Source organism: Phacochoerus africanus, chromosome 2, assembly GCF_016906955.1.
Source record: "Phacochoerus africanus isolate WHEZ1 chromosome 2, ROS_Pafr_v1, whole genome shotgun sequence".
Taxonomy (NCBI): domain Eukaryota; kingdom Metazoa; phylum Chordata; class Mammalia; order Artiodactyla; family Suidae; genus Phacochoerus; species Phacochoerus africanus.
This window is the reverse complement of record NC_062545.1, coordinates 270,591,133-270,617,076: the sequence shown is the minus strand read 5'-3', so window position 1 is coordinate 270,617,076 and position 25,944 is coordinate 270,591,133. Positions and strand designations below refer to the sequence as shown.

At 48.7% G+C, this 25,944-nt stretch overlaps 1 protein-coding gene and 1 non-coding gene across 3 annotated transcripts in view; both read right to left on the bottom strand.

Annotated features, from left to right (window-relative positions):
- Nucleotides 1-25,944, bottom strand: part of MVB12B (multivesicular body subunit 12B) — a 170,797-nt gene that overhangs the window by 106,496 nt on the left and 38,357 nt on the right. For both annotated transcript variants that reach the window (XM_047768418.1, XM_047768420.1), the window contains exons 3-5: nucleotides 16,336-16,443; nucleotides 11,524-11,620; nucleotides 2,709-2,838 (exon numbers count right to left, since the gene is read on the bottom strand). In XM_047768418.1, the coding sequence (XP_047624374.1) occupies nucleotides 2,709-2,838; nucleotides 11,524-11,620; nucleotides 16,336-16,443 (335 nt within the window). The remainder of the gene's footprint in view (nucleotides 1-2,708; nucleotides 2,839-11,523; nucleotides 11,621-16,335; nucleotides 16,444-25,944) is intronic.
- On the bottom strand, nucleotides 3,169-3,275 carry LOC125121820 (U6 spliceosomal RNA). Its single transcript, XR_007133671.1, has one exon. It is a non-coding gene; the product is annotated as a U6 spliceosomal RNA (small nuclear RNA).

Genomic DNA, 25,944 nt, shown 5'->3' with positions numbered 1-25,944 from the left:
TGACTGAAAGTAGACTTTAAAAGTTCATTACTGAATTGCAGGATTCTACGGCTTGTATGTAAGTGGCTGCTCCTACGGTACCTGAAGTACAGTTATTTTCCTACTATTTCCTATTTTCCTAACCATTTTTTACTTTCATAATCCTGTGTACATAATGGGTTGAAGCCACACTGCAAAACAAGATTTCTGAGTACGTAAAAAGTGTCTGACCATGGAGTTTTTCTTAAGGACCATGAAATCTTGAGACAGCACGCAGATTCCATAGCTGAAGAGGCCAAACGAGAGAAAAATCACCTTCATTTCCGTGACCCCTGCTCCCCACGGGCTTCACGCAAACACCGCAGCTCTACCTATCGCCCGGCCCAGGGGCAGCCTCCGAGGAAAGGCCATGGCTTTCAGAGTAAAGAGGAAGGTCTGGACTCAAATGAGCAAGACCCAGGAGGCTGACCTCAAAAGCCAAGTAGCAAAACGCATCCATGGGGACCTACAGGGACAAGCAAGATGCTTACGAAGCTGGCCAGGGAGATGGCACGTGGCCAAGGGGCCAAAAACCATCTCTCACACGGTTAATCTGGGACCCAAATTCCAGCTGACTGAGGACACGAGTGAACATCTCCTGGCCATCCAGCATCCCTTCACCACCTCCCCCCTGCCCCCCACTTCTTCTTTTTTTTTGTCTTTTTTTTGTTGTTGTTGTTGTTGCTATTTCTTGGGCCGCTCCCGCAGCATACAGAGGTTCCCAGGCTAGGGGTCGAATCAGAGCTGTAGCCACCAGCCTACGCCAGGGCCACAGCAATGCGGGATCCAAGCCGCGTCTGCGACCTACACCACAGCTCACGGCAACGCCGGATCATTAACCCACTGAGCGAGGGCAGGGACCAAACCCGCAACCTCATGGTTCCTAGTCGGATTCATTAACCACTGTGCCACAACGGGAACTCCATGCCCCCCACTTCTGAGTCTTTACCTCCCCTCTGAATGTGGGGGGCGGCCACCCGAGTCCTAGTCCCTAGATTCCAATGGAGCTAACCCTACTTTCAGCTCAGGCCCCGTTGATCAGCAAATGACATTCTCCAGGGAGCAGTGATGGGCTGAGGGGGCACGTGACCCCAGTGGGAGCAATCAAGACCAGTGGGAATGAATTGGTCTTCACTTGAATTATGGAGAGCACAGACTTGCTCCCTACCTCGGGGCTTGAACCTGGAGGAAAAGTAGGTGAAGCTACTGCACCATCATTCCTCCACTAGGGGGCATGTTTAAGAAAGAGGTCCCCCCCACTACCAACAAGGAATCAGAGCAAGCAAGAGAGAGGGGGAAACTATCCTGGTGACATCCTCCGAGCATCCATTCCCAGCCACACCTGAAGCCATCCTGCCCCCTGAATTCTGCTGTTACTACATCAGCCAACGAATTCTTCCTTCTGTTTAATTCAGCCTGGGCTGGGTTTCCTGTCGCTTATCATCAAGAGTCCAGAGGGAACTCCTGAGACTCCTCGTACCTAGTATTTATGAATACTAGACCAGGCCTGGGACCGAGGCTACCAGGTGAAAGATGCAAAGAAGTGCTGAGCCTCTAGCTTGTCCCTGCTTATCAGACAGAAGAAGTGCACAAGGAATTATCACGTGACCATGAAATATTCATGTTTATCCTCAACGTGGAACCTCCGATGGCTTTCCAGTGCGTTTGGAATCAGATCCAAACCACCACCTGGTCCTACAAAGTCCTGCTAAGCACCCCTGTTAGCTCTTCTGCTTCCTGGCTCATGGGTTCCAGCCACACTGAGCTGCTTTCTGCTCCCCAAACATGCCAGACCATCAGCGCTGTGATGCCGGCACCTGTCCTGCCTCGAAGGCTCTGCTTTGAAATCTCTGCACGGCTGGTTTCTTCCCGAATTTGAGGACTCTGTTCAAATGTCCGCTTCTGAGCCCCTGGCTGAGGCAGCCTTCATTGCTTGTTGTCCTTTGTTTTCTTCAAGAGCTGAAATGGTCTCACTCATTTGTTTCTTGTTTGGTGCTCTTGTCTCTCTTTCTGAATCAAGTCCACGGGAGCAGGCCCTTTGCCTCACTCACCACCATACTTGGGGACTTTGGCCTCATGGTACCAAACGAGTGCTCCATAAAATTTAAGCAGGGAGGTCACAAAGGAGAGAATGCCTTGGGGTTCTAGCATCTGGAAAGGTCCCAGAGAGCCTGAAGGATGGACACACGGAAGAACGGGGGTGGAAAGGCCCTCGGAGCGAGCAGGCAGCATGCACACAGGAGGAGAGCCACTAGTGTGGGCCAGCTGCCGCCCAAGCAGGGAGGGCAGAATGGGAGCTAAGGCCGGGAGGCAGACGGACGAGACGTCACACCAAAGGGCTCAGGACTTAGTCCCCAAGAGTGACCCGTCTGGGCAGAGAGAGAGGAAATCTGGGTCATTAAGACTCACCCAATGGGAGTTCCCATCTTGGCTCAGTGGTTAACGAATCCGACTAGGAACCATGAGGTTGTGGGTTTGATCCCTGGCCTTGCTCAGTGGGTTAAGGATCCAGTGTTGCCGTGAGCTGTGGTGTAGGTCGCAGATACAGCCCGGATCTGGCGTGGCTGTGCCTGTGGTGTAGGCTGGCAGCTACAGCTCCAATTTGACCCCTAGGGTGGGAACATTCATATGCCGTGGGAGTGGCCCTAGAAAAGGCAAAAAGACCAAAAAAAAAAAAAAAAAAGACTCACCCAATGAATGTGTACTGAGGGGGGGCCTGCTTGGTCCGGCCCATGATCCGAATGTCACAAATTGCGGCTTCCGTTGAATCCCGTGGGATAAACTTAATGCACAGCCTCTTCTTTCTAAAAGCCACTTCCTCTGGAGGAAAGGACAACAAGAAAAGGTATGAGTCTTCCAGAGGTGCCCACATCTCAACCCCATGTCTCCCGGCGGGCCCGGCTCCACCCTCCTGCCCTGTGCAGGCCGCAGTGGGCAGGCTCTGCATCTGGGGCCAGACGCCTGACAGGCCCTGTCGAGGAGCAGGGCACACACACCTCTGCAAGGAGCAGCCTGGAAGAAACCCACGGCCACAGTGTGCGCACTGCTCCAGCCATCAGACTGGAACACACAGACACCCCGAGCGCTAATACAATTGACTAGATGGACTTTTCCCTTTTTCACTTTAAAATTTTGTTTTCATTGTTTTTAAAAAATATGGAATGCATCACAAATGTGCGTGTCATCCTTGTGCAGGGGCCATGCTAATCTTCTCTGTATTGTTCCAATTTTAATATACGTGCTGCCGAGGCAAGTGCAAAAATTATTTTTTTATTGGAGTATAGTTTCTTTACAATGTGTGTTAGTTTCAGGTATACAGCCAAGTGATTCAGTTACACATATATCCACTCTTCTTCAGATTCTTTTCCCTTACAGGTCATTACAGAATATTGAGTAGAGCTCCCTGTGTTACACAGTAGGTCCTTTTTTAAAATTACTCAATGAATTTATTAATTTGTAGTTGTACAATGATCATCACAATCCAGTTTTATAGGATTTCCACCCCACAACCCCAGCACATCCCCCCAGTGAGTCCTTGTTGATTATGTTTTGTATATAGTCGCGAGTATGTGTTAATCCCAGACTACTGATTTAAACCTTCCCCTCCCTTCATTCCCCTTTGGTAACCGTAAGTTTGTTCTCGAAGTCTGTCAGTCTGTTTCTGTTTTGTAAATAATTCATTTGCATCATTTTTTAGAGTCCACATTTATGTGACATCATGTGATACTTGTCTTTGTCTGACTTACTTCACTTAGTATGAAAATCCCTAGGTCCATCCATGTTGCTGTAAATGGCCTTATTTCGTTGCTTTTTTATAGCTGAGTATATATGCATCACATCTTTTTTTATCCATTCCTCTATCGACAGACATGGAGAGGGCGTGGAGAAAAGGGAACCCGCCTACACTGTTGGTGGGAATGTAAATTGGTGCAACCGCTATGGAGAACAGTATGTGGAGGTTCCTTTAAACACTAAAAATATATCCGGAGAAAAATGCAATTTGAAAAAATACATGCACCCCAATGTTCACTGCAGCTCTATTTACAAGAGTCAAGACATGGAAGCAACACTGTCCACTTTTTATTACCGAAATTTTCAAACACTTCCCCAAGGTAGAGAGAACAGTGAAATGAATCCCATGTTCCCATCATCTGTGTCAACACGGTCAGGGCTGGACAAGCTGCTTTCGTCTCCTCCACCGGCTCCCTTTAGCTCTGCTGGAGACTTAAAATGACACCCCCTCCCCCCGCAACACGACCAACGTTGTGTCCCGTCACCCACCAGGATCTCAGTAGGCTTCCAGGGCAGACCTTTTTTTTGACATGACCGCCACACCATCATCATTCCTACGTGAACAATGATTCCTTAATATCATCCAGTCGTCCATATCCAGGTTTTTTCCAGGATCTCCAAAATGCCACTTAACTGCTGGTTTGTCTGGATCAAGAGCCCAACACTGAATCTGACTGTGAGGTTTTCTTTCGTTCATCTTCACAGCACTGATAGGCTGGAGAAAGCGGGTCACTCCCCTGTACTCGGCTCCGTTAGACTGAGCTCAGACTGTTTAGCAGGACACTTCGGGGGCCGTGCCTGTCTGTCCCAAGGCGTCACAGTGCTGGGCCTGGAGTCCAGCTGGGCCACCCTCGTGGGTTGTGGCGCTGTCAGCCTGGCGCCTCGGTTACAGTCTCCGACGAACGTGCTCTCGGCGGTTTTCTCATCCTCTGCTGACTGTTGTCTAGATCCGTAATTTCATTCACAGGATCGAAATGGCAATTTTCGAATTCTGTCATTCCTTCCGCCTTTATTAGCTAAAATATTTCCAGATAAAAATAACTTTCGTATTTCAACTACTTGGTCTCCCTGAAACCCGCTGTTATACAAAAGGATAGATACAAATGTGATCCTTCTCTCTTATTTATCAAGTCTTAGAGTAATGAGTTGGGGCCCTAGCAACCATCCATGCTGACCAACTAGGTGATTTTGTTTGTTCATTTGTGGTTTTTAAACACAAGTTTCAATCAAATGTGGCCATTCAATAGATGAATCAGACAGATCTGAGCTGAAATTTCAACTCCAATTTTCCAACACCATCATCTTAGGCAAGTGATTTAATTTCTTTGTGCCTTGATTGCATCGTCTGTAAAAGGGAGTTATTGAAAAGCCCATCCCATGGGGACAGTGAGTGGATGAAATGTGATGACACACATGCTTCACTCAGCCCAGTGCCTGGCACACAGTAAGTGCTCAATAAAGGGTAACTGTCATTATTCTAAGTGAGCCTCTAGTACACAATGTATGTCAGGGTTTGGCACTGATTTTCAAGACCTTTCAATTCTGTGGCAAGAAATAAGCACCTTTAAATCAGGAAGCAGGATAAAGAGGGAAACGCAGTCTTGCTGCTGGTCTTGATTTTACCAAAGGGAGATGAGAATCAGGTGCTGATACTCTGGGGGAGCCAGATGGAAATGCAGAAACCTTGTGGGTTCTTTTTCTTGTTTCTTTCTTTCTTTTTCCTTTGGCATATGGAGGTTCCCAGGCCAGGGATCCAATCGGAGCTACAGCTGCCAGCCTACGCCACAGCCACAGCAATGCAGGATCTGAGCTGCGTCTGCGACCTACACCACAGTTCATGGCAATGCCAGATCCCTAACCCACTGAGCAAGACCAGGGATGGAACCCGCAACCTCATGGTTCCTAGTCGGATTTGTTTCCGCTGCGCCATGGCGGGAACTCCGGGTTCTTTTTCTAGGGGAGGCAACTAAGGGCTAGCTCAGACCCTCTGGCTGTGAGTAATAACACTGGATGCTGAATCCAGACCCCAAACACTGTATCCAAGAAAGCAGGGGTGGTATCCTGGGGGGAAACCGACCACAGCCACCCTGCAGCCTCAACAACTATTCACAAGATCAGGCCTTTGAAAGCGTGAAGGAGCCAAGGGCTTTCCTCAAGGTAAACAAGAAGCAGATATTTTATGTGCTTGCTGTGCCAGCTGCTCTTTGCTCCGTTCCTCCATCTACAGCAAACTCAGGGTAAGAGATGGAGCCACTAATTACAGATGCTTAAATAGGCCTGATTTTACATAAACATATTACACAGAGTCAATAGAAATGTGTTCAGTCATGCTAATGAACACAGAGAAAGGACACAGCACTTTACTAAAGCAAACAGTCTTCCAGTTTTTAAGTGCTATATGGATTGCAACAAATTGTACTTTAAATTAATTACAGGAGTCTTATCTTTTTGGCTTATTTTATAAAATCAGGGCCTTAAATGCTCTCAAACTTCAGAGAGCTCACCAGAAGTTTATCTGCTCAGCTTGGCTTCACCTGGACCTAGGTAAAGACCCCCCGGAATGACCATGGGACCCTAAATGAATAGATGACCCTAAAGCCACTCTCCCCTGTGTGATAAGACACCGGTCGGAAGTGCTAGGACCCGACTTTAGAATGTCCTTGGGGCAGCAGCCGATGCACCCCCAGGCTCAGGGGATAGACTCCCCACCCAGGATCACAGGGCCCCATTTCAGCTGGATCATGGGCCCAGGCAGGACTCAGCCCTGGGCCTCCATGCTTAACTGGTTCAACAAATTGAGAGGAAAATGCAGAATGAGAAATCCCTTGTGGCTCTACAGTATATCAATATAAAGACATTTTAGGCCACTCAGTTGTCAAAAAGAACGACCATGCACATTTTAAAACTAAGAAAAACACAAGGGAAAAGGAGGAAATTAATACAAGTCTACAAGGCAATTTTGGTTCTTAAGCAGACCATCCATATAAGAAGAAGCAAAAATAGCAAGCCAACACTTGTGAAAATGTTCTGTCTTGCTAATAAATAGTTAAGCGAAAATTAACTAAAATCCAAATGGTAAAACTAAATAAAAAATTTAAAACCTAAGCTTGGCAGGCCCATGGAAAACAGATCAAGCTGGCACCACTAGTGACCACGTGGACTGAATTTCTGGAGGTTAATCTGGCAACAGAGAGCACTAAAGCTTACCTTACTGAGCCCATCCTCTGAACAAGGCACTGGGTATGGCAGGCACCTTAGGTGATTCAAAGATGAATTAAACATGGACCCTGGCCTCAAAGAAAGAAGTAAATAGCAAAGATATGGGGGAAAAACACAAACAAACAGAAAAACCATGTACATGGCTGTAACACATGCAAACACAACAATATGAGGTGGGTAACATCCATTTTACAGATGAGGAAATTTAGGCCCAGGAACGTGACGTCACTTGCCAGGGTCCCTCATCTGTAAGTGGCAGAGCCAGACTCAATATTAGGCGAGTCCAACTCCAGAGCCCAAGTTCCTCCCATTGTGCCAAGTGCAGTCTGTCCTAAGGGAGGTAAAGAAGGGAATTCAGAAGCAGAGGTCACCACTCCTCTGGGTTCCCAGCCCTGCCATGTGCATTTCCTCCCTCCCTTCAACAAACACCGGGAGAGTCAGATGAAAAGTAGTTAAGAAGGGGGTGGGGGCTGACCGAGGACCTACCAGAGTAGACTGCATTGCAATGCCTTGTTTTCAGGTCCGGGTCACCTGCTGGACTAAGCTCCTAGAGGGAAGGGCCACTAGCCTGCTAGGGCCTACAGTAGACACACATCCGTCACAACTCACGATGGGGAGGAAAGAGCGCTTGCTTCAAACTCCTATTTAGGATCAGAGTTTGGCACTCAGAGTCTTGTCACCTTCAAAGACATGAGGTGTGGACACTCAGAGTTGAGGGAAGGAGCATTTCAGGAAGGGAAAAAAATCAAAGCACATACAGAGAGTCAGAAAAGAAAGGGACATGAAGAGGCCACAGTCAGCAGTTCAGTCGGGGTAAAGCAAGGGGTGCTTGACGATGAGGAGCATGTTTGTAGAGGGAGGCTGGGGGGCAGAGCACACAGGTCCTATGACCCCGCAGCCTCACGTACCTGTAACCTTAGCATAGGAAATCATTCAAAGTCTACACATAACCAAACTGATCTACAGATTCAACCCCATTCCTACCAAAATCCCAGCTGGCTTCTCTGTAGAAACTGACTAATCTTAGATCCATATGGAAATTTTAGGGACTCATAATAGCCCAAATAGTCTTGAAAAAGAACAAAGTTGGAAGACTCACATCTGCTGATTTCAAAACCTTCTATCAGGTTCCAATAATCAAGACTATGTGCTTTGGGCATAAGGAAAGACAGACAGGTCAGTGGCCGAGAACTCAGAGTCCAGAAACAAACCTTCACATTTATGGTCAACTGGTTTTCAACGAGGATGCTGAGACAATTCGGTGGGGGAAAGAAGAGCCTTTTCGACAAATGGCGCTGGGACAATTAGATATTCACAGGCAAAACAATAAGTTTGAAGCCCTATCTCACATCATTCACAAACATTAACTCAAAATGGATCAAAGACACAAACAAAAGAGCTAAAACTATAAAAATCTTAGGAGAAAAATAAATAAATCTTGGTGACCTTGGATTTGACAATGGTTTCTTAGGTATGACTCCAAAAGCAAGAGCAACAAAGGAGAAAAATAGAAAAGTGGAACTCCATCAAAATGAAATCGTTTATGCATCAAGAAAGTGCAATGAGGAGTTACTGTCATGGCGCAGTGGTTAACAAATCTGACTAGGAACCATGAGGTTGCGGGTTCGGTCCCTGCCCTTGCTCAGTGGGTTAAGGATCCGGCGTTGCTGTGAGCTGTGGCGTAGGTTGCAGACATGGCTCGGAACGCGCATTGCTATGGCTCTGGCGTAGGCCGGCAGCTACAGCTCCAATTCGACCCCTAGCCTGGGAACCCCCATATGCCACGGGAGCGGCCCAAGAAATAGCAAAAAAACAAAAAAACAAAACAAAACAAAAAAAGAAAGTGCAATGAATATAGATCAACTGTACCTCCATTTTAAAGAGAGAAAAAAAATGAGGAGTTCCTGCCATGGCACAGTGGGTTAAGGGTCTGATATTGCCACAGCTGTGGCACAGGTTGTAGCTGTGGCTTGGATTCGCTCCCTGGCCTAGGAACTTCTATATGCTGCAGGTATGGCTGGAAAAAAAAAAAAAAAGAAATGAAAACCCACGGAAAGGGAGAAAATTTCTGCAAATCATGTTACAGATAAAGACTTATATCTAGAATATACTAAAACATTCTTACAGCTCAATCATCAAAAGACAACCCAATTTTAATGGGCAAAAAATTAGAATACTATTTCTCCAAAGAAGATATACAAATGGCTAATAATAAGTACATGAAAGATGTTCAACGTCATTAGCCATAAGGGAAAAGCAAATAAAAAAAACCACAATGTGAGACCCCCTTCATACCTACTGATGGTTTGAATCAAAAAGAATGATAACAAGGGTTGCTAACGATGTGGAGAAACTGGATCCCTCAAACGCGGCTGGTCAGAATATAAAAGGATGCAGTCCTTTGAAAAACAATTTGGCAGTTGCCCAAAAAAGTTAAAAGAATGACCGTATGACCCAGGAATTCCACACTCAGCCACACACCCAAGAGCAATGAACAAAGATGTCCACACCACAGCCTGGGCATCAGTGTCCAGGGCACCATTATCCATAAGACCCCAAAGCGAAACAACCGAGACGTCCATCAATTAAATGGATGAGGAAAACGGTGCATCCACAGAATAGGATGTTAATCAGCAGTAAAAAAGCAACGCAGTGCTGATATGCTACAGTGTGGACCTACCAAGAAAACATGATGCCCAGTGAAAGAAGTCAGACACAAAAGACGACAGGCCGTATGGTTACATGGCTTATGTGGAACGTCCAGAACACGCAAATCTATACAGAAAGTAGAGCAGCGGCTGCCTAGGGAGGGCAGGGGGTAGGGTGGTAGGGGCTGGGGAGAAATGGAGAAGGACTGCTAATGGGTATGCAGTTTCTTTTGGGGTCATGAAATGTTCTAAAATTGATTATGGTAATGGTTGCACGACTCTGTGACTATACGAAAAACCACTGAATTGTAACTTTAAACAGGGAAATGGTAGGTGGTAGATGAATTATATCTCAGTAAGGCTATTATTCCAAAACTCCAATACAGAAATATATAAAAATCTATCTATAAAAGGTGCTTCAACACATGCCTTTTCAGAGTGGCACTGTGTCAAGTGTGTGTGTGTGGGGGGGGGGCGTTACCCTCGTGTGTGTAGTCGAGTTATTCCCCCACTTCTAGATGTGTAACCTTGGATGGAGTCTTTCATCCCTAAGCAGGTTTCCTCACATGTGAAATGCGTATCATAATACCCACCTCTGAAGGGGGTCTTCTGAAGATTAAATGAGGTCAAGTAAGTATAGCATTTATTACAGAGTCTAGCAAACAGTAAAATACATACTAAATATCAACTATTATGATTACCAGCCAAAACATTTAGAGATAACAACTAAAAGCAGCCCAAGGTGCAAAAGTGTGGAGAGTATTAAGTAAAGTCTGCTAGACAATGGAATCCATTTCTTTCATTAAAACAATAGCTATGTGGGGTCTGTGTGGATATGGAAAGTCTGGTCTGTAAGGAACGCTTGCAAGAAAAGAGCAAAAACAACAACAACAACAACAACAACAAAAGCAGGTAGGTACAAAATAGGACTAACTATGGAAAAATAAAGTATGTGTGACAAACCATGAGGTGCAGAGTTTCACAGATGAAGAAAGGACCCTCTGTATTTGGTTTTTATTTTCTGCATCAATGTTGCGGCTATCCTAAAGTTGATCATAAGTAATTTAAAATAAAACGAGTTAGGTTACAGCACATCAAAGTGAGGAGGCTCAACTATCCAGAGGTTTTCCAGCGCTATTTTTTCTTTTTTTCTGGGGGGGGGGGGCATGCCGATGGCATGTGGAAGTTACCAGGCCCGGGATCGAACCCAAGCCACAGCAGCGAGCACACAGTGTACTTAACCCACGGAGCCACCCGGGAACTCCTTTCGGGCACTATGGAACAAATGCTGTGCGTGACAAGAATCGCGAGGAGCCCCAGGACCACAAGACGCTCCCAACATGACCACTCGGCGAGGAGTTGCTCAGGGATCGGAGTCGTCCCTCAATTTCGACTCTAACTTGCCGTCTTTCCGACTTTGCTTGTGTGCTCCGAGAGCCCCGAATGGGGATATTATCGCACTTGTATTCCCTGGGCGTCTTTTGATTTCTTCCTTTTGCTTCTGGGTCTCATGCCAAGCTTGGCTTCAGCAACACCGGAGGGAGGATGGGCGAAGGACAAACTCGCACCAGATTCTCCACTTCCTTCCTGGGGGCGCCGATTCAGCGGCGAGCACCGTTCTGGGAGGACAGGACATTCTGCGCCTTTTCACGCTGCTGCCCACATCGCCGCAAACTCCTTAGAGAGCCGAGGCGGACGTGGGTCAAACGCAGCAGGGTTTACTCACGGGCGTGCAGTGAGGCCTCCTAAAATGTCTCTGAAGAAAAAATGCACATAAAAATGCCTAGAACTATACCTGGAGCCAGAAACCTCTCCCTGTGAAGAGCGGTACTAAAGGCTGACTCACGTGTGTCCACGGTCTCCTGAATCGGGATGAAGCCCACAGGCAGAGTGTCCTTGACGTCAATGAGCTTCACATCCACCAGCACGTTCCCTAAATGACTCTTGGGGGAGAGAAAGAGACACAGACTCTTAATCTGAACACGCCTGTGGTTGGTGTGCCATTCTGGCTTCAAAAGGCAGACTTAACACAATGACTCGTGCCGCTTCACGACAGCAGGTTCATTAGAGTAGGTGCCACTGAACGCTCCCCGGGGGTTACACAGGGACTCTGGTGGCCCCCGGGAAGGAATTTCATCTGTGCAACCTCAAAGCCACTCACTCAGAGGTGGCCTTGGTTACAGCAAGACGGTGCAGCAACCCAGGAGATGCCTGAGATGTAACCCAGCAGAGGGCAGCTGTGCACACACGTCCCAGGACCACATGGCTGCTCGGCCCTGAGCACCAGCTCCCGGGGAGCTGCATCTGAGCCTCACAGAACCAATCACACTAAGTGGGCACCAGTCTGCACAGCGACACACATCCGTGGCTAGTTACAGCCTGTAAAAACCCACGAATCATAAACTAGTAGAGTGAACAGCCCTGCAGCCTCAATATTACACATCTTCTCCAATGACATGCACAGGGGCCTCTTAAAGTTTCTACTCAGTGGTAGTACAAGGGGGTCACGGTGTGCAGTTCCCGTAACCAGTGCAAAAATATCTTCAAAGACAGCGCGCCACTCTGTAACTGCGAGAGAGAATTTTCTGCAAACACACTGGCACTTGCAGCTCACATTTCAAGCTAAAGAAACGAGCATTAAAGAGATCTACCCTATAACTTAAATATGTGGGGCCACCTCAGAGATTTCATTAAAATCTCCAGAGTCATTTGCAAGCGAGCTCCCCCTCTCACTAGTTAGAGCCAGTTTAAAAGAAGAATTACGGCTTCTGATCCCAAGTCCCTCCTGTCAGCATACGAGCAGGGCACTGGGCACATGGGCGTCTTCCAGGAGCGCCCCAGCACACAAGCCCCCCTGAGCACACTCCCAGTGCACCTGTTCTGTGTTCCTGGTCGAGCCACCCCCCTGCCCCCCTCCCCACCCCCACAACTCCACAGGCTGTCCTGCTCAGAGAAGGGTGTGCACCCCCACCTCTGGGCCCTCCGACCCCACCCTGCCCAGTGTCAACACCATCCCTGAGAGTCAATCAGGAGTTCCTATCATCTAAACTCTATGCTACATTCTCTCTTGACATCTCGATTTTCCTTCATATCAATTTATAATGGCATATTTGTGAGGTTTTTAATTAATATCTGCTTCCCCGCTAGAGTTTAAGAACCAAGAGGCCCAAAACTACCTCTGCTCTACTATGTATCCAAGCCTAGCATAGATCTTGGCACACAGCAGGTGCTCGGTAATTATTTGCTGAAAAAATTCATGGTGTTTTTTGGTATGCTTTCAGCCAGATGGGCCAGAAATCATATTGGATTTGCTTGCTGAGTCTAAACAATATCAGTGACGATATTAAAAGTATCTTTAATAAAAGCATTATACACCAAGAGTACACAGATGAAACAAATTTCTGAAATTTAATCGCGAAGGTCAAAGTGTCCAGTGTACACCATGACAAGTGTTTTCAAGGCACTACGGTCACACGACCGTCTCTCTCCAACTATGGTAAGTGCCGAGGGTTTCATATTATTATGTTTCTGGTTGCTGGGTCTCAGGAAAACAATGCACAGAGCGGGGCAGCAAGTGGAAAGTGGAAGCTTCACTAATGCGGAATAAATCTCTGGCCATGTAGGCAGGGTCTGAACCATTAACCCAACTCGCAAACATCAGCTGCTTTCAGAATCGCCTGATCTAATCTATCATAATTTTTTTTCATGGCAGTTGCTTTTCCATGTCATCACTGCTTTCTGCATTGAGAAATTAACAACTGGGTATGTTTTCCTGCCCCATAGATGGATGAGCATTCATCAATATCCTTCTCAAACGTCGCCTACTTGACAAGTTGGGTTTTACGGAAGTCAACTGCAAACCACTTAGCGACCTCACCCTCTACACTCTACAAACGTCCCTGATCATAAAACCAGAACATCAGTGGTGCAGCCTTAAAAAAAAAAAGCATTAAAAAAAAAAAAAAACCCCTCCTGTGCATACGAAAGGGGAGGCTGTCCTGTCAAAGCTTCCCGAAGCCCCAGTCTGGTCCCTCCACACGCGGGCTGCCGCCACACCGGGTTTAATACAGTAGGTCTGCGACACCATTAATTCTGCTTGTTCCTCTCCCCTCCCCCATCCCGCGCTCTTTCATTTCCTCCTCATAAATATGAAGAACGTATTCCCAATCCTTGTTGAGCAAATGATTCATGCCAAAAGCCCAATATGCACTGACTCAGGGTATTTATATTGTCTCTGGTAGCCAGTATTTGCTAGTATACTGTAATTATTTTTGACAACCTTGCATTTAAGGTAGCCACAGATAACCAACTTAATATTCAAATGTTCATAAATCCTTCTGTTTAATATCCTCCCTACCTAATCTATGTACATTATTATTACAGGTAATGCAGAAAGTACAGGGCATGAAAAGTGCAATTAATCTCGATCCTTCCCCAGGAAGCAATGTCACTCCAAAGCCAGGTTTCTGTATTAATAGCATTATTGGGGAAAAGGAATTTAGGTTCCAAAGGAGTCTCCCCAAACTCCTACACGAGGAGTCTCAAGTCACCTAATTAAAAATCTGTCCAGTCTGGAGACTGCACATCCCTCCTTTGCAACCGTAAGAAATCACACCATGCAAAGTCTCAGCTCTGACAGCAGGGCCGGGACAGACTGGCTAGAACAGATCACAATACGCTTCATTCCTCTCTCCTCCTTAGGCTGCATCCCTCTGGATCTCACTGCAGGGCCCATTCATGGTTTCTTCTGAAAGTAAAATGCACCGCAGCTCCTAGATGGCCTCAAAGGAGAGGCAGAGGACTCTCCCGCCGCCCTTGTCCTCCTCTCGCACCCCCTCGTCACACCCCCCCACCACGCCCGGCCCTCACAGAGACGCACAGAGCAGGCACTCAATGAACAGTTCCCGAATGTTCGACAAATGTCGACTAAATCAAGGTATTTTCTATCATCCACTTACCCGTGACTCCTAAAATTAATGAATAAGCCTGGTGATTGCTATCACTTTCAGGCTTGTCACTGTCCCCACTCCGCAGGATCGGGGGCTCTTCTGACCCAGGGTACCAACACCTCACAGCCTTTAAGGAAACGCCCCAAAAACGAGACATCGAAAAGGACCAAGGGGATGGCGGCTGTCCTCTGAGGCCAAGGTCTCCTCTTCTGTACGAGAGGCCAAGGCTGAGCAGGGGTCAGGGGAGAATTCATGACACCATGGGGCAGAGCAAGGGTGTGAACAGGAGGTGTCGTCTCACGGTCCTGAGTGGAGTGGTGCACTGAGAGGGGGGCCCATGGGCAGAACAGAGGTGACAGAAGCCCAAGAAGGCAGACAGTTTCACAAGGGCCCAGGTGAACTCCAGGGATAAAGGGGAGGAGGGTGCGCTGTGTGGGGACAAGGACGCGGGAGGGAGCCAGCCTGCAGACCTGCTCCTGGGGTCTCCTTGGCTGCACCCTGGCGAATCGCAGGCTCGGCTCTGGGACGGGCCCTCCTCCACCAGAAACTCTACAGCAAGGGGTTATTCCTCTTAATTTTGGTGGGAAAAAATTAAAGCAACGAGTTCTCCCCACTTCTGAGTGTGTTAGGGATCACCCCCCCCCCAACTAAGAACAGGGACGACAGGGGGGCCCTGTGCCGGTACGCACAGAAAACACTGCAGGGACTCATGGGGAGCCACAACAGGACCGTGGGCTGCGGGGTTTGTGATGGAGAGACTTTCCCCTTCCATGCTTCTGAATAAGGATGTTTCATCCACCTGATTTTTTATTTATAAAGCATAAACAGATAGTACTGCTAGAACAAAACTTATAAAAATACATCCCACCTGATTTTTTTTTTTTTTTTTTTGATTTTGGGTCCCAAATAAAAAGTCACCCCTAAAAATGAGACTCTGCTTCCTCTTTGGGGTTAGGGACGATAGGGAACCTTGGACAAGCATGAAACTCCCTGGTGTCTGGAGAGGAGCTGGTACTTCAAGAGGCTGTGTGAGGTCGGAGGCAATGTGCCTGCAGGGGGCCGAGAGCAGGCCTCGCACAGCGCGGATACGCACAAAAGCCACTCCTCTCTCTTCTGAGCCACCCGCCGGAATGCCTTATGGGAAGGGCGCTAGTGAGTGTCTTTACAGTGTCCTAACGTGTGGCCTTGTATAGTAAAACCACACAGTAAAGGAAATCTGCACGTGCGGTGGGCGCCCGCCTGCAGAAGCAATGAAACGTCGTCCGATGTCGCAGAGGGACGCCGGGAGGAAGCCCACCAGGCCACGTCTGGGGGAAAGGGCTGACCACGTGGCATCCTTCTAGCTGTGCCCGCTCCCAGCTGGGGTCAGCTTTAAGGCCAGTTCCACAGGCACTCACTCACATCCACAGCAGCCCGGGGTCTGTGACGTGGAGGAAGGGCAGGCAGAGGAGAGCCGCGACAGCCACTCCCTGGCTCCCTTTGGAGAAGACGGTTTTAGTGGAATTCACTGCACACTTGGGCACGGGGTTGATAAGGCTGTTAATAAATGAAACACAGCACTAGCCACTGATTCTACCCTGGTCACTGAAACTACAGATAAATGAACATGGTGATGAAAACAGACCACAACCAAAAAACGAGGAAATCTCAAACAGGAGTGTCAGTGAGCTGTGCTCACTCAGCAAACGGAAAGCCACCCCTAGACTTACATTTTCTTTGGAAAATGATCTTGTGAAACACAGGTATCTGGTAACCTTGGATTTAAATAAGCCGTCTTTCCAGAGGTCAGCATCCACGCCATCTGCTGTCTGCGCAACCTACACCAAAGAGACGGAGAAGAGGACGGCAGGTAAGGCGAGATGCAGCTGAGGGCTGTGCGAGCAGCTTCGTCGTACCTGGGCCAATTAACACCGGCCCCAACTCTCCTGGCATCTCATTAGTCCCTTTCACGACGCCCTGGGAAGAGATTTTCCAAGAGGGGCAAAGGGGGAGTGTGAAAAATACAACTTCTAAAAATACTGTCCCCAGGGAGGCCATTGATTAAAGACACCCTGACAAAAACGGTTCTAATGAGAAAAGGAGCCACTTTGCTGTAATGGACCAAGAAGGGACGGGAGGAGTCAGCACATTAAGCGGCTCATTCCCACTTCCTTGGGGACGCGGCGCGGGGCGCAGAACAAGTCCGATGGTGTGTGAGAGGTCACCTGAGGGGACCCACCGGCCCGCCCACCCGCCCGAGGATGGGGCGGCGCCTCCGGCTCCAGGCGCCTGGGACCGGCCAGGCTGCTTCCGCGAGGTCAGCGGGCTCTCTGGCGCCCTGGGCCACAGGGGTCAGGGAATTGGCTCCCCACTGTTTCCTCCTGGTACAGGCTCTGCGCGTGGTATTCGAGGTTGGAAACTGCCTCATGAGAGGAAAATGCAAAAAGCCTTGGTCGCCTATTTAGAATCTCACTAAGAAGCCACCTTCTCGTGTGCGGCCTTGGAAATGTCCCTCTAAGAAGGGCTCAAGGACGAAGCCAGCCTTGGTCGGAGTCTTGCAGGACCTGTGTGCTGGCCCACGGCCCAGGGCTGTTGGGGGGAGAGAGGTGACAAGGAGACTGGAGCGGAGGGAGGAAGGCTGGCTGGCGACGGCCCTCCCCGCCTTTCTCTCCAGATGCTCAGGGCCCAGTCTGCTTCCTCCCTCAGCCGCCAAAGAGGGCAGCATTACAGCCTCACGGCATCGTGTCAGAGTTAATCAACCTTCCACACCCTGGCTGGACCCCGACGACGGGGGGACCTTGGGGAAGACTGGGGAGCAGCGCCCCTTTGGGGATGAGCTCGGAGCAGCGTGCTCTACGCTGCTCCCTGCTTGTCCTTTTGAGGCTGAGACTTTGGGAAGCCGTCCTTGAGCTGACAAGCTCCCCGTCGGCCTCACAAACTGCTGAAAGCACCTCCGTTCTTTACACAACAACTGCCCTGATTCAGCCCTGTCACGTGCACAGGCCAGGGGTGTGGGGGCGGCTCTACTGGGAAGGTTCCAGAGCTCCCAGGGCTGCATTCTCCAAGGGGGCCTCAGAAAAGCAAAGGCCAAACGTCAGAAGAAAAACACTTTTTTTAGGACCTAACAATTGTAAGCTAGCAAATGAACAAAGGGAAAAGAAAGGTCCTTATGCTACATATGCAAATATGTCTGACCTGAAATCCGAAGGAGGAAGGAATGGTAGGGGGAGGTCTCAGGGACTGTTTGGTCCAAGTGTGTCACCCCCATGGACAGAAACACAATGGAACAGGGTCAGGCCTTATCAGCACTTTCTCCCACCATGGTTGGTCTCAATAAACTTTTTTGGAAAACATGAGATTTAAAGCAGTGGCCCCAACTCTCCCCCACCAGGGATCCCTTTTGCTTTGTTCTCTCCCACGGGGATGGAAAAAGCCGGGCCTGGCTCAGTGGGGGCACTAGGGAAGTGGCCCTGGTGTGACAGGCTGGCCTTTGTAGCTTGTCCTCCCTGGAGCAACAAGATGGGCCCAGAGTGTGTTTCCAACCCAAGCACACACAGGCACATACTAACCACAACTCCTCCCACCCCAAGTTAGACGAGCTACAGATAAGTGACGTGTGCCCTGCAGGGGTTCATGTCTAGACTCTGACCTTGTGAACTCAGTCCTGAGTCCCAGGATGGGGTGGGGGTGGGGCGCACGCCTGGGGCAGAGGCCGTGCTCCAGGTGCATCAGACCTGAACCCGACAGCCTGAGGCTTCAGCAAGCCCCTCCCCTGAGGGCACTATGGGGACAGAGGGAAGGTGCAGGTATCCCGCCTCACGGCTCACCTGGGACACCCACAAAGCCAGGGCCCACGTGTCTAAGGCAACATGAGGACGTCTGGTCTGACAGCCAATCACGTATGGTTCATCAGGATTCAGAAAGCCCTCAATGGGCATACAGGGCTCAGCTCCATGCTCTAGTCCTCTGGGATTCCTTCCCCATCTCTGGGACCAGACTTGGTCTTCAAACACAAATTACGTCCCTGTGTGATCCATGCGGACCTGCCTCCGACAGCCCCACCCCCAGACTGACTCTAAGTTTCACGAGGACAAGGATAGTGCCTCATTTATCCCCCGCACTAAGCACCGTGCCTGATACATCTGGGCTCAACCGAACCTTGCTGAAGGAATGAATGAACAAATCAGCCCATCGATCTGGAGCAAAGAGGGAAAAATGTGGAACCCTGCGAGCTCCTAGAGTAAGGTGATGCAACTGTTCAAAAATGAAACGTCTAGGATTTGATTCCTTGAGCTGATGTACCCCCTTCAAAATCACCACTCTAAGGCCGCATCCCCAGTTCAATAATGAGGCCACTTACTCTTCTGGTTTTCTTTATTCTTATTATCAATATTATTATTAGGGCCGCACCCATGGTATATAGAGGTTCCCATGCTAGGGGCTGAATCAGAGCTGTAGCTGCTGGCCTATACCACAGCCAGAGCCACGCTAGATCCGAGCCAAGTCTGCAACCTACACCACAGCTCTTGGCAATGCCAGATCCTTAACCCACTGAGCGCGGCCAGGGATGGAACCTGGTCCTCATGGATGCTAGTCAGACCCATTCCCACTGAGCCATGACGGGAACTCCTCTTTCGGTTTTCTTACTTGTACCCTGCCTTGTTCCCCGAGATGACCAGAGCCTGTCCGATGCTGCCGTGGGCTAGAGCCCCCGAGTGTCTGTCACAGGGCTTCTCAGACTTGCTCTTCTCCGCCACACTCACACTCTCAGGCCCCTCCCCCTGCCCAGCATCCTCCCCAGTACGGGAGCTGTGGGAGGAGAAGGTGGGCAGTGACAAATTGGACACATGGATTTATCTTTCTTCTCTGCCAATGTTCTTCTAAAATGACAATCAAACAGAATGACAACCAAACGGAATGACAACCAAATGGAATGAAGCCATTAAAATAAAGAAAGGAATACAACACAAGAGATGTGTGGAAAGTGGAAGGTCCGGGGTTAAGCAGAGTGGAGGGGGTGACACCCCAGGGCTCCAAGCCATCAGATACCCTGGGGACGAGGGTGGAGGGCCTGGACGTGGGTGCGTGCGAGTTTAGGGCTGAGACAGGGAGACCGGATTAGGCCTGTAAATAAAAGCGGTTAGACTCTCAGATCCCCACCCCTGTTTCGGAAATACTTTCTGAGGAAAGGGAACCAGTAAGGCTCAAGACGTCCTGACACCAGCCTGGTGGGAAGGAGGAAGTAAGACTCCAGCATGAAACCTGGGGGTTAGCTATGCACACTGAACGGCCACTGAACACTGGGCCCCCTCCAGGCTCACCCTCCTTCCTGGTTCTGGCTTTGGCAGCCAAGAGTACCCCCCAAATGCTGGAAACTGAAGGATGCATCTCTGGAGAAACTAAGAGTGTCACGGAGAAGACCAGCACACATGGACACAGGGGTCCCCTGCTGCCAAAGCTAGTTCCCTGCTGCATCCATCACCTGCAGTGCAGCCCATCGGGCATCGGGCCCCACCACCACCTCAGAGCACCAACCCCCAGAGCCAGCCCCTCAGTCTTAAATATGAGACACTGACAACAAAGGACCACCACGCACTGGGGGGAAGTCTCAAATATGAAAGAGAGGGCCCGAATTATTAGAAAAAGGGGAACTTGAAAAATAGCACAGATCATATGAGGAAGCAATGTGCAGGACAGGCTGACCAAGAAATAAGCGGCATAGTCAGATTATCCAGAAATATGGAGACAACCAAAGGGAGGAAAATGTGAGAAAAGTGTGTGTGTGTGTGTGTGTGTGTGTAACTGGGTCTTATATGCATGTAAGAATGTGTGTACACATATATGTATAACTGTACAGCAGAAACTGATGACACATTGTAAATCAATTACAATTAAAATTAAAAAAAAAAAAAACCATGGAGACAAAGTACTAGAAGTGAAAAAAGTCTGAAAGAGTTGAAAGTAACTGCCTCTGGGGAGTGAAAAGGGAGATCAGGCAGAGACAGGGCCAGAGGTGCTATATTTTCTTATAAGCCTTTTAGAACTCTTTGATTTATTAACTGTATATGTATCACTTTGTTTTTTAAAAAGAAAAGCAGGAGTTCTCGCCATGGCACAGTGGAAAAGAATCGACTAGGAACCATGAGGTTGGGGGTTTGATCACTGGCCTTGCTCAGTGGTTTAAGGATCTGGCATTGCTGTGAACTGTGGTGTAGGTCACAGACGGCTCAGATCTGATGTTGCTGTGGCTGTGGTGAAGGCTGGGAGCTGTAGCTCTGATTCAGCCCCTAGCCTGGGAACCTCCATATGCCTCGGGTACGACGCCCCTAAAAAGCAGAAAAAAAAAAAAGCAAATTTTAACATTAAAGCATCAGAGCTGGGAAAAGGTCTCAAGGAAGACAGTACGGGAGCAATAGAGCTTTTAGAAGAAACATTCCTATCAGGACCATCAGGGTTGTTCCTACAGGTGCAACGTGACCTTGGCTCTAGTCCTCTCCGTAGTGTGGCCTGAGTGTGTGACAACGTCCGAAGCTGCAGGGGCCTCCTCCACTGCTAGAGCCCACCAAGAGCTAATGCAAGGAGGCTGCTCATTACAGCCCATGACTTATTTATTTTATTAATGGAAGCGTGTGACTTTTCACTTTATATAGCTCTTACAATAAGAAAAACAATTTAAAAGACTTCATTTGACGGGATGAGAAATATAGATCTGCTGGATTTAAACCTGAGAAACACTCTGTAAACCAGCTCTTGAACTAAGCCGCCTGCAGAGTGGCTGTGCCGTGAATCCTTAAAACTGTCAGAGGCTCTTCACTGTCAGAATCAAGTACTCACGCCCAAAGAGAAGCTCTTGAAAGATGGCTAAGCACTGGTTTCATCAACCCCTTCACACCCCGGTGTTTCAAGAGAGCCCACCCACAACTCAAAGATGTATTTGGCAGACAGAGAGCAATCAAAGGGGCCAGGAAATTCTGCAGACATTCCAAACGAAGGACCTGGCAGACACTGTGAATGGGAATAAGGTTCCAAGGGCTCTCCATGTGTTAGATCGGCCGCGCTTAAAACACAAGCACTTGGCCCAGGTCAGACAGTGGCCCACCGTGGAGCCACTGAAGCCCTTAATCAGAGCAGCATGGGCACAAGGCGGCAGCAGGGAGCCTAAACAACCCATCCTTCGGGACCTCCTAACCTAACAGGAGGGGCACCCAACATGCTTTCTAAAAATGATGAAGTGACAAGAGCCTTATGACTCATTTGGGGACGAGCTCAGGAACTCTTGGGTTTTGATTCTGAGTAGCTGCGCACCATTTTATCGATCTGCAGCCTGAATGGAGACTCGAGTCTGCCACAGACCTTCGGCTGAAATGTGATCTTTCTTAGGAAAAGAAGTAACTGTGCAGCTCTGCCCCTGAGCCGGCTGCCCGCCCTCAGTCTCTGGCCTGCTCTCTCTCCTCCCGTCCCAGCGCAGGCCTCGCTCTCCCTCCTCGAGCTCATCTTCCCTAACCCCTAACTGTGCCTGGCGACTTCCTGCCTCCCTGGCTGTGTGCCTGTCGCTTCCTCTCGTCACCCAGGGCCTGGCTGACAGAGCCCCAGCCCTGCAAGGCCTCCTTGCCAGCACCAGCCAGAAGCATACTCTCTCCTTCCAAGGACCTTCCCTTCCGACAGACTCTTCCATCAAACCTCCTCTAACACGGAGGAAACCATAAGACCAAGGAAAGGACTTGGATTTTCGGAGGCAAAAGATGGAAACAACCCAAAGTCCATCAACTGATGAATAAACCAAATGTGATGTATCCATACCAGGGAGTATTATTCAGCCATAAAAAGGGATGCAGTCCTGACACATGCTACAGCATGGAGGAAGCCTGACAACATTCTGCTAAGTGAAATAAGACATACTGTACATTTATATGAAATGTCCAGAAAAGGCAAATCCATGAAGGTAGATTGGTAGCTGCCCAGGGGCTGGAGGCAGAGGAGGTGGGGAGTGGCTGCTAATGGGTGTGAGGTTCCTTTTCAGGGTGATGAAAGTATTCTGAAACTAGAAAGTGGTGACAATTATGCAACTCTGTGAATATATGAAAGACCACGGAATTATCCACTTTTAAAGTGTGAATTTTATGGTATTTGAATTATATTTCAAAAAAAAACCCTATTTTTTAAAAATTGAGCGTATGACCTAGCACATGGCAGACACTCCAAAAATGTTAGCTTTTTATTATTACTGCTGCTGCTTAAAGCAAGGACCCTCTGTTTTTCCGAGTACCTAGCCCAAGGCCCTGCAGGCAGGACCCAGATATTTGCCAGACGGCTGGCCGGATGCCAAATGAACAAGGAGAGAACTGTACGGTGTGACAGTGCACCAGGAGCGGCGGGCACTTCGGGGGCTGCGTGGAATGGCCCTCTCTTCCTTCTACCTGCCGCGAGGCAGCTGTGGTCACCACAGGCGCGGGGCGGGGGAGGGGAGGGGGCGCTGAGGCTGGGCAGGGTGGCAGAAAGCAAAGGGCCGTCGGGAATCAGGAGCCCGGCCTCCGCATCTGCCAAAGGGGAAAGGGAGACACACAGGGAACCAGTTCCTGGGGCTGGGCTGCCCCGCGAGGCAGGAAATGGGGAGGAATGCAGGCAGGGAACTCGGCGGCATCACCAGGGAGCTTCCTCCCCATTTCTGGTCGTCAGGAGAGAGCACCTGGGCCGCGAATGCTCCTGCCTCGGCCGCGCCCAGAGGGCCAGGCCAGGACACCGCCCGGATCTCCACAGGCCCCACGGAGAGCAGCATCCGGGGCCCAGAGGCTCCCTTGTGCCTGGTTGGCACCCGAGTGGAGGGTGGGTTCCTCTTAGCCAGAGACGCACGATGTGGGACAGACCAGCGGCCGAGGCATGAAGGAATCAATGGCTAGCACTCGGACACCTGATAATTACTGCGGAACAAAAAGTTAGAGCTCCGCCTCACATAATACCAAATTCCAGGGGGATTAAAGATTCAATGTGAAAAGAACTTTAAAACTTGTCAGAGAAAACATACACTACCTCAATGCCTTTAATAGTGGGAGTTACTAAAGAAATAGACACATGGGTTTAAGAAAACCCATAAAAGAGAAGACTGGTGAAGCTTACTCTCCTAAAATGAAACACTTTGACACTACAGAGGTCACTCAAAACAGCAAAAAGATAAGCCTCACACTGTGAGCACTGCAGCACTGACAATGGACTAATCTCCTACATAAACAGAGAACTCCTACAAATCAATGAGTAAAAGAAATAATTGAAAAATCGTATACCTTATGTAGAATAATGAGACATTATTAACATTATGAGAAAATGTTCAACCGCTCTAGGAAAATGCAAATGAAAACTGATGATTTTATGCCATTCATGGTACATCATTCACGAACCCATAACGAGCAGACCAAAAGGAGGGGGGCATAAGCTGGCACGACCATTTCAGAGAACACACTGACTATATTCAGAAATGGGAAAACGACCCAGCAATGCCATTCTTAAACAGTTCCCCAGAGAAGAGATTCTCAGCATAAGGATAGGAGGATATTATTTGCAATATTGTTTATAGTAGTAAATTACTGGCAACAGCTCAAATCCTCATCAACAGAAGGATGAATATTTTATTTTTAATTTTTTTTTTGGCCACGCCTGCAACGTGTACAAGTTCCTGGGCCAGGGACTGAACCCACGCCACAGCAGTGACCCAAGCCACAGGAGTGACAACGCTGAGTCCTTAATCGGCTGAGGCACCAGGGAACGCCCAACAGAAGGATGAATAAATACACCACAGTATACTCGTGCAACAGAATTCTATACAGCCTTGAAAATAGAGGACCTGGAGCTGTACATATCAGCAAGGATAAGCCTCAAAAACAATGCTAAGCAACAAAGCAAGCTAAAAACCTAGGTACAGTGTTCTGTGCATTCCATCTAACACAAACATCTACATCCTGTTTGAAAAGCAAAAAGGAACATATAGGAATGATAAAAATGGAACTCAGGGGCGACTCTGGGTGAGGAAGGACAGGAGGGCCTGGAGGGTGCACACGTACCAATCATGTTTCGTTTTTTATCGACTTGGTGAAACATTAAGACCTGAGAAAGCTCGTAGTTACTCAGATATGTGTTACCTTGTTCTCTGTATATATGTGAAATGTTCTGGAACGCCATTTTTTAATTAAAAAAATCAGATAATAGAGACCTTAACAATAAAGGCGTGGGGCTTTGAAATACTTGCCAACGTGCCCACGGAGGAGGGCCGTCAGAGGAAACAAAGGGCACTCGATTAAATCTGCATGTCAGGTAAACAATGAATCATTTTTTTCATACTGACAAAAATTTCAAAAAGTTCCGATGCAAGAGAGTCGCCTGTGTTTTTCTTTGCTAAACCTGGCGACCCACACAAGGAAGGCTGTGCTACGGCTTTGCTGAGTGAAACATGGGGACAAAAGTAAAGCTGGGCAGCGGGAGGATGCGTGGGCAGCGGGAGGATGCGTGGGCAGTGCGCTCAGCCCACACGGACACCACCCGTCAGGGAGCGAGGAGGTGTCAGCTCTGCTTCCACACGGGGATGGGCAAGAGCTGAACGCCCCGGGCGTGTGGCTCAGCCAAGGGAGAGGAGAGCTCACGGCATGACCCCACTCACACTGAGAAGGCACGTCTCGGGGATGCATCCTCAGAGTCGCCCTCATATGCAAATGGAGAGGAAAAGGAAGAAAACGCAAACCAATGACAGAAATCGGGGGTGGGGGGGTTTATGGTCAAAAGGTGCCGGAGCTCTGGCTGTGATGTTTGCTTTTTTTTTTTTAAATAAAAAGCTTTTGTATTCCTCATTTAATTAAAAATAAATACAATTTCTTGCAAAAAGAAAAAAAAAATTAAGCCTAGCAGGATATTTCCAAACTGTTAATAACATGTACAGGATTAGAAGAAAGAAAAGGTAATATTTTTGCTCTTTAGTTTCTATCATTCTGTATGATTGGGATTTTTGGAAATAGGCTTCCATAATTTTTAAAATGTCATGAAGACATTTTTAATTTTAGAGAAAGGGCAGGGTTCACTGATCCTTTATAACAGGGTCCAGAGAATAAAAATCTCATTGTGGAGAGAGGGAAGGGAGAGAGAAAGGAAGCTGGTGCTGCAGCTAGCTCAGCTCCTAGGACCACCCTCCCCGCCCCGCTGCCATGGCAGTGGTCCCAAAGTTCCTCTCTGGGCCAACAACCTTCTCTCCTGGGCCAGGGAAGCAGGAGAACAGAGCAGCTCAAAAAACGGGCTTTTGGCACAGGCCAGACGTGAGTTCAAATCCTGGCCTCGCCACTTAATCACTGCACACGCGACCT